This window comes from Leucoraja erinacea, chromosome 34, assembly GCF_028641065.1.
Source record: "Leucoraja erinacea ecotype New England chromosome 34, Leri_hhj_1, whole genome shotgun sequence".
Lineage (NCBI taxonomy): Eukaryota > Metazoa > Chordata > Chondrichthyes > Rajiformes > Rajidae > Leucoraja > Leucoraja erinaceus.
The window spans coordinates 4,998,219-5,007,500 of record NC_073410.1 but is presented as its reverse complement, the minus strand read 5'-3'; the positions used below and the strand labels follow the sequence as shown (position 1 = coordinate 5,007,500).

Genomic DNA, 9,282 nt, shown 5'->3' with positions numbered 1-9,282 from the left:
ACTTTGCCTAATTTTTGATATTTCCACTCTCTGTGGAATCACAACTGAGTTTTGTGACATGGTTGAGGTTATTACGTTATTCTTGTGCTGTGGTAACACAGTGTCTTCTGATGTGCATTTCACCATTTTAGCTTGATAGCTCAGAGGGGCCAAGACTTGCAAAGAGAGTATTAATGGTGTCTTAACCAGTCTGTCAAATAATACACCCCTAAAAAAATGTACCTGACTTTTTTTGCTTGCTTATTGTGAGGTCTTTCTGCCTCCCAGCATTAAAATTGCAATATATTTATTAGGTTGTAAAGCATTTTAGGTTACTAAGGATATGAACAGTGCTGCATTATTATGATTGTTTATCATTTTATTTTTGCTTTAATACTTCTCAATTTGATATTTTGCATGTTGTCTGCAATTTTCACTTTCAGTTTTTGTTACTTAGGCAACTTATGGAGTGTCATTGAGGTTTCTTGTATGTAGTACTTCACATATCTATAAAATTTGACTAGTGTTGCGTCCATTTTAGCTCTGGGTAAATTTGCACCATAACATTTCTATAAACTCGTAATATATTACTCGTACTCTTAGACACCACCTGAAATAAATTTTGGTGATTTCTTTTGAGCACAAAGGATGAAGTAGCTTAAAATCTAAAGGCATAGGCACTGTTGAAGAGGTCAAATTTTCGATCACGAAATATTGCTTCCTAAAATGGTGACTGAAGGTGAACAGTCCAGTATCTATAAATACAGGCGGAAGACTCAGTCCTGTAGAGCAATACTCAGTTGAATATTCCTGCATCTTTTTACGTCATGTCAACTGCTGAGATGTGGTTTTGTGGTCACTGGACCTCTGAGGAAAGTGATACTGAATCTTCAGGTCTTTTCACTGTACTAAATTAGAAAGGAAGCTAACATCATATTGAGAAGAGTTGTGTGTTACTCTCCTGAAATTAAGCTGCATGGAATAATATTGATATCATTCTGAATGAAGTGATTGAACACCATTTTAATGTGGAAGTGTGGGGGGTGAGGAAGTGTCGTATGGTGAGGAGATTGCAGAAATTGTGGCCCTGTACATCTGCGAATATTGAACTGGTGCAGTGCAGGTGATTAGGTGCAGTGCTATGTCCTCTTTTGAGAGGGTATATGAGAATATTTTTGTTTGTCACATTCAGAAAGTAGCTTTGCTGCCTCACAGTCCCAGAGACCTGGGTTCAATCCTGACAACTGGTGCTGTCTGTGTGGAGTTTGTACATTCTCCCTGTGACTACGTGGGTTTTCTCTGGGTGCTCCTCCCATACTCCAAAGATATACAGGTTTGAAGGTTAATTGGCATCTGTAAATTGTAAAATTGTCCTTAAGTGTGCAGGTCGTGCAGGGTGATCACTATTTGGTGCGGACTCGGTGGGCCTGTTTCCACGCTGTATCTCCAAAGTCTAAAGCTGTGATTCGACTATTTAGTAGTACTTTGACCATGATGTGTAATTTGAAATGTGACAAAATAAATCAAATTGGTCACAAAAGAAAATAGTCTTGGTTTTCAGGTCATGTAGTGTAATTATAGAATGGAGATTGAGAGTAAAGCCAAGCAGTTGTGAAAAACTGAAAATAATGGTATCCACTCAGCATGTAACTTAAAAACATGGTAAATACATTTGAAACTCCTTGTTTAAGTTTACATACTGTGGAAGCCGATGAGAGAAGATTGCAACAGGTACTATTTCCAAGGAACATATTTACTCAAACTGTAGTACACAGTTAATGGCAAGATCCTTAACAGCATTGATGTATAGAGGGATCTTGATGTCCAAGTCCACAGCTCAGTGTATGTGGCAACATAGAGTGGTAAAGAAGGTGTAAGGTATGCATTAAGCATAAGAGTAAGAACGTCATGTTGCAGCTTTATAGGAATTAGGTTATGCCACATGTGGAATATTGTATGCAGTTCTAGTTGCCCCATTACAGGAACGATGTGAAGGCTTTGAAGAGGGTGCAGAAGAAGATTACCTGGATTATGCTGCCAGGATTATAGGGTATTAGTTATGAGGAGCGATCGTGCAAACCTGAATTGTTTTCTCTGGTGCGTCATAATCTGAGGAGGGACCCGAGTGAAGTATGTAAAATTATGAGGCAATCAGACCCTTTTTCCCAGGGTGTAAAAGGAGGGCATAACTTTAAGGTTAGAGGGGCAATGCAGAAAGGATGTGCGGGGCAAGTTTTATACATAGAGAGTGGAATGTGCTGGTGAGGGTAGTGGCGGAGGCAGAGATGAGAGTGACATTTAAGAGGATTTTAGATAGCCACATAGACCTGCAGGAATTGGTGGGTTATGGATTACTTGTAGGCAGGTGAGATTAGTTTATCTTGGCAGCATATTCAGCACAGACATTGTGGCCCAATGGGCCTGTTCTGAGCGACCTTTTCTATTGACTTGAATTAATCTTACAGCCATCTTTTTCCACGAGTAGTAGCTCTACTCAATAACCAAAAATCTGTAGCCACTTTTTGCTCTGGTATTTTATTTAATTCACAAGTTTAATCGATAATGTTTTATTATTAATGTTTAATGTTTTATGTGGCATTCCTAACTGTCACAGTATGTCATGTTGTCACTTGTGGGCGGAGCACCAAGGCAAATTCCTTGGCCAATCAACTTATTCATTCATCTATCCAATCAGAAAAAATACTTCAATATCAGTTGAGTTTTTACATACTTTGCCTCCTGTTAGTACTGTAGTTTTTGACTGTACGGCATTTGTACATTCTCCCCGTGACCTACGTGGGCTTTCGCTGAGATCTTCGGTTTCCTCCCACATTCCAAAGACGTACAGGTTTGAAGGTTAATTGACTTGGTAAATGTAAAAATTGTCCCTAGTGGGTGTAGGATGATGTTTATGTGTGGGGATCGCTGGTCGGCATGGACCCGGTGGGCCGAAGGGCCTGTTTCTGTGCTGTATCTCTAAACTAAACTAAACTACATTTGAATCCTTGGAGTTTAGCAGAATGAGAAGTGACCTTGCCCAAATAAATAAGACACCAAAGGGACCACACGGAATAGATAATATTCAGAACAATAGAACAATATTCTGTTGTGCTGCAGCAAGCACGAATTTCATTGTCCTATCTGGGACACATGACCATAAACTATCTTGACTTGAATCTTGAGATGTTGTGAGAGAGTCTCATACAAGGGGACATAACTACAAGGTAGCGGTACGTAGTCACGTTTAAAACTGATCGTTTTCGCAGAGGGTGATGCATTTCTGGAATTCACTGCTCTGGCTGGTGGCGGAAGCTAAATCATTAGAAATACTTATAGTGGTGGTGATGGAGGAGTAGAGGGATATAGAGAAATGGCATGAAAGAGGAATTGAGTCCAGAATAAATTGGCCATGATCATATTAAATGGTGGAGCTGGCTTGAGGGTCCTGATGACTTCTATTTTCTTCTGTTATTGTGCTTTAATGCTTCACTATTTGATTAAAATGGATGTGTCCATTTATTTCATCCTGTAATTGATAGAGGTACGGGTTTATTTGAATAGTTTCTCAACAATATTTTACAGACCATATCCTCTTACAAATGATCACGTCAGATGAAGGTCGAGTCGTTTTAATTTTGCTTATAATGTTTTCCTCATATTCTATTCAGATTTGAATGTTAACTTACGAATGAAAACCCACTTGTGACAACCCCCAACAGCAATACAGGACAAAGGTTATGAATTGCTGCTGCAAGACACAGGACTGATTCCACATTAAAGTTTATAACCTAAAATATCTGAGTGTAATCTGTAAGTATTTATTTACTTTAGAATTATTACTTCAAGGGGAAGATGTGCACATTAATTGGGTCATAGTATTTATTTTCGGATGGGCGAGACAGACACATTCAATTTATAAGTACTTTAGTAGTGCACACCCATGCAGATTCACTAGAGGAACAAAGCCAAGGGGAAGTGAACTGTAGATAGCAAGGCATGACTCTGAAAGGGGATCTGAACACATTAAGCAAGCAGGTAAGGTGATTGCAGATGGAGCATTATATGGTAAAATGTACACTTGTTTAGTTTGGTGTGAAATTTAGTTTTATTAAATATGATCAAAAACTAGTCTTGATGCTGAGTATGTTCTTGTTCTGCTGGCAGGCGGTTCAAAATGTGTCTGACACTTTGACTGTTATTACAAGGGTTTTCAGTAGATAAGCGTGTTGGTTAAGGATATATAAGAAACCAAAACCATTTGTCAGTGGTGCTCTGGTTTGCATTTTTGTAAATGGTGAGTGATTCTTAATGGAAGGGAATCATTGTCCCACACCGTCCACAAGCTTGGCCGCGAGTAATTTTCTTTTGTGTTTAAAGAAACCTGAGAAACCAGGAAGTTTGTTTTAAAATAGGCTACATGTAATTTACCTGCTAACACAGGCATTGGGTTGCTGAAACTTGATCGGGCCTGTTAAGACAATGTGGAAATATTACTTGCCAATGGCTTTTTGTAGGGTGATTTCAACAATGCTGCAAAAGCTGCAGTTGAACAAAGATTGAAGAAAGTTCAAAACTTGTTCATTAGTTGGAACTGGGAATGTTTAATTTTAATGGCATGTTCCTGAATGATCGAGTGTAAAATTCAGACTTAATTTATCTTGTTAACGAGGTTGTGTGTGCATGTAATTTCCATTCATATAGATGCGGATTTCACTAATGTTAAATCCTGCATAAATGATCGCAACATTATGAAATTGAGGTTTCAAAAGACTTTACTAGTTAGGATGTACTATTGTTTCACCTTTTATGCAAATGCTGATCATTTACATTTGATAAATATAAATTATAGTTGTCAAAATGTTTTTCAAAGCCGTCTTTCTAATCTGATATTGACATTTACTCTGCTGTTTGCATCCCACTCTTTCAGGTAAGGCAGCATGACCATGACTCATGTTGGAGCAATTGTGGTCGCAATAACTGCAGCCGTGTCTTTCTTCCTTTACTCTTCCATACACAAGATTGAAGAGGGGCACCTTGGCATTTACTACAGGTAGTAAATCTTGTGAAACCAATTTTCTTTTCAAAAAAACTCATTATTTTGCTTCCTCATAACTCAGAGCAGGAATTAATAAAGTTCCAACCAGTTGCATATTTCTGAGAACCTGCAACCTCTGATTGACTTAGGAATTTGTAATTGGACTTATGGCCTTGCAATGATAACCATTTTTTTAAAAGTTCCATTTGTAACAGCAATATAACATGCTCAGATATTTTGTAGCGTGAAACTGCTCTTTAAAAAATATATAGTGTCTGTATATTGTTTCATACCGAATTAATTGTTCTTGTACACTCTTCCTACTGCAACATTGCTTGCTTTTAGGGATTGCACACATTTTTGGACAACCTTCCAAATCAAATGTTTTTATTCCACGATTACAAAATTTGACATACTCCTGAGGCCAATTGACGGAAACTCCAATTTGTTGACATATTGTTTCTATCAGTATAGACTTTTTATAAGGCGTTGGTGAGACCATATTTGGAGTATTGTGTTCAATTCTGGGCACCATGTTATAGGAAAGATATAAGGGTCAAGCTGGAAAGGGTACAGAGAAGATTCACGAGGATGTTGCCATGACTCGAGGGTCTGAGCTATAGGGAGAGGTTGAGCAGTCTGGGACAGGTTTGAAGGGATATGGGTTTAGCACGGGCAGCTGGGACATGTTGGCTGGTGTGGGCAAGTTGGACCGAAGGGCCTGTTTCCATGCTGTGTCACTCTATGACTGTATGACATAACAAAACAACTTGCCATTTCACACAGATAGTTCCAAAAGAAGAATAACACCCAATTTCTCTGCACTGGACATTAGGTTATCCTTTAAATTATCCAGTCGTAACTGAGCATCATCCAATCAAACATGAAGTGGTAAATTTTGAAGTCCATTATTCTACTAGAGCACTACTTCATGCCGCAGAACTCTCCCCTAATCCACTTGTTGGACAACTATGATGCCCTTGTTAGTTAATGTACCTTAGTGATGTTTAGTCTTCAGTTACTTTTGTTTAGCAAATGGGTCAATTTGTTAAAATATGTCAAAGCTTCATCTTCCCAGTTATCAGCACAAGTAGCATGAACTATTTGTTTTCTTTGTTTTTTTGTGTCAGGAGTGAATCTTGTGTTTGGTTCTAGTTAAATACCGTATGCTGCAGTGGCACGTTTCCTTCCCAAGTGGATTCTTGTTATCGTTGGAAATTGTTATGCCTGACTGTTTTAAGTTTCTCCTTTCACAAGATTGCATTCACTCCACATGAGTAATGTATTAAGCCATAAATCATTACCACTTGTGTTCAGGATTTTTTTTTAAAATTGCAATGTATTATTCAGAATAAAGTGTATCTGGAAAAAATATGGTGAATGAATTGTACCCTGAGGAACACAGCCCATTGTTTTGCTTTGACTTCCCTTTCTGCCACTTGCTTCCCCTTTTTTTTCAATGGCAGTTCCTTACCTTTGAATAATGTGTCTGGTTTATTAACTGTCGATCTTTGCTGCAATAGAGGTTTGGATGTTATACCTTGCAGACGGTTGTTGATGCCAGCAGTGATAAGACATATTTGACAAATCTCTTGCAACTTGCATGGCCTTGTAGCCTCATTTACTTTTGAGCTGGTATTTGAAGATATTAGAAGATCACACAAAAATGATTGGATGGTAGCACGGGGGCTTGTTTTTCAGTATATTTTGAGCTACAATTTTGTGTGATTCAGTTCATTTCCTGATCTGTTCAATCAAAGTCCCTGCAAAGTGTTCAAAACGAATTTATATATTTAAAGTACTTGATAGTGCAGCTAGATATCCCAAGGTGCTTTATCGGAGGGTGAACAAAATTTGGCTTAATTACATTAGGGTGGCACGGTGGCGCAGTGGTAGAGTTGCTGCCTTACAGCACTTGCAGCGCCAGAGACCCGGGTTCGACCCCGACTACGGGTGCTGTCTGTATGGAGTCTCTCCTCGTGTGGGTTTTCTCCGAGATCTTCGGTTTCCTCCCACACTCCAAAGGCGTACAGGCTTGTAGTTTAATTGGCTTGGTATAAGTGTGAATAGTCCCAAGTGTGTGTAGGATAGTGCTAATGTGCGGGGTTTACTGGTCGGTGTGGACTTGGTGGGCCGAAGGGCCTGTTTCCACGCTGTATCTCTAAAACTAAATAAAGTGAAATAAATGAAAAAGGTGGTTTTATTCAAATAAAGTTGCAAAATTTCATATGTGCATAACTCCTGATATTTAATAACTATTAAGGATTATTATGAAATTCACAGATATTTCATGATGATTATTTTTGTTTTAACAGGAGTTGCCATAGCACAGATTTTATTTCTGGGTTTGTTATTTGTTCATCTAAGTAGCGGCTTGAACCCACCACCATATTAAGGGAGAACATGACGTGCTGGAGTAACTCAGTGGGTCAAGCAACATTCAGACTGAAGAAGGATCCTGACCTGAAACGTCACCTATTCATGTTCTCCAGAAACGCTAACCTTCTGAGTTACTTCAGCACTTTTGTGTTCTATGCAAGATTCCAGCACCTGCAGGTCCTTGTGTCACCATATCCAGGGAGGTGGTTGCAGGGCTGTCCCACCCAGACAAGTCAAAATTTAAACAATGCTACAGCTCACGAATCAGGTTCCTTATAGAGGATGGTTTGAGAAACCAAGATCTGTTCCTGGAATCTGATAGAAGTGAAAAAGTGAGTTTGGAAATGAAAATACAATGGGGAAATGAAAAAATACACTAAAGGAAAATGGAGTTTGAGGGCAAAATAATAGCAGTGAGAGAAAGCGAAAAGGAAATGAGTGAAAAGGAGAGAAGTATGAGAAGAAAAAGATGAAAGCAATTTAGAGAGGAAAAAATCTAAATGAGCAAATTAATAGAGGGTTTTGGAGAAGGAAATGAACTTTTCTTAACCTTTCATTGTATAAATGTTATTAGCTAAATATTGTGGACATCAAAATATAAGTGAAGCCATAACTAGTCACACAACATGGAAACAGGCCCTACAACCCAAGCTGTCCGTGCCGACCAAGATGCCTCATCTCGGCTCGTTCCATTTCTCCACATTTGGTCCATATCCCACTAAACGTTTCCTGTGCATGTGAACAACTCTTTGTCATGTTGTTTTCTGGAATGAGCTTTGAATAATTGATGGCAACCTTTGCACTATGGGTGGTGGGAGTTAGTTGTGGGTTGGCTAAGGCTGTAGAAAGTCTCTGACACTAATACTTCAACTATAATTACTGATATATATCTTTTGAAAAAATAGCTTCCAAACACAAGCCAAGGACAAAATGTACCATTTTATTGCTTTGCATGAGATTGATATAGATGATAGTATTAAAATATATTGATGGCAAAGGATGCTTGTGCAGAGCATAAACGTCAGCAAAGATCCTTCAACCTTAAGGGCTGATATGCTTAATTGAAATTCTGTTGAGTACCTGCTCTAAGCTATGTACATAAATCCTATATACAGAAGTTGTTATTTTACAGCTACCCTCATTTTGAGCAGTCGTGTCTTAGTTTTTGTAGAGATGTCAACATATTCAATATTTTTTCTTTTCTCTAGAGGTGGTGCGTTATTGCTCTCTCTGAGTTCCCCTGGGTACCACATTATGGTGCCATTCATTACATCTTTCAGATCCGTTCAGGTTAGCACTTTTTTTTACACTTCCACGTAGATGAAGACTAGATGACAGATTAATGTTTTGAAATAAATATAATTTAAATATTTGTATTGAATGTGAAACTGCAATGCGTTTTAATTTTCTGTTAAGTTATCCTGTGTGGTGAACATCAATTAGTTTAGAAGCCCTTAGATGATCAGCCATGATCTTGTTGAATGGCGGTGCTGGCTCGAAGGGCCAAATAACCTAGTTCTGTACCTAATTTTCTATGTTTCTAAAAAAAACTGGGAAACTCTTCCACATCTTGAACATTTCATGAGTGACCTAACATCCCACCCCCTTGTTCTGAGCTTCAATGTAACCTATTTACACAGTGTTCATTCAGGACCAGGATTCTTGAATGCCACAAAATACAAGTCAGTTGAAAAGGACAGACCAGTAAGAATATTGTGATGCACCACAGACTGATGACATGGCAAGCATCAGTAAAGGAGCTATCACACTAAATGATGTACAAGGGCAGAGATTGAATGTACCAGAGAGGTATTGAAACTAATTGTTTCTCAGTGCTCCATGTTTTTGTTGCCAAGGATGCAAGAATAACTGTTTATACTTCAAGAATG

General features: G+C 38.5%; 1 protein-coding gene across 1 annotated transcript in view; it reads left to right on the top strand.

The window, feature by feature from the left end:
* LOC129712926 (erlin-1-like) overlaps positions 1-9,282 on the top strand; it is a 30,068-nt gene that overhangs the window by 2,775 nt on the left and 18,011 nt on the right. Inside the window, exons 2-4 of the mRNA XM_055661704.1 lie at positions 3,648-3,789; positions 4,907-5,029; positions 8,602-8,683. Coding sequence (XP_055517679.1) covers positions 4,917-5,029; positions 8,602-8,683 — 195 coding nt within the window. The 5' untranslated portion in view covers positions 3,648-3,789; positions 4,907-4,916. The remainder of the gene's footprint in view (positions 1-3,647; positions 3,790-4,906; positions 5,030-8,601; positions 8,684-9,282) is intronic.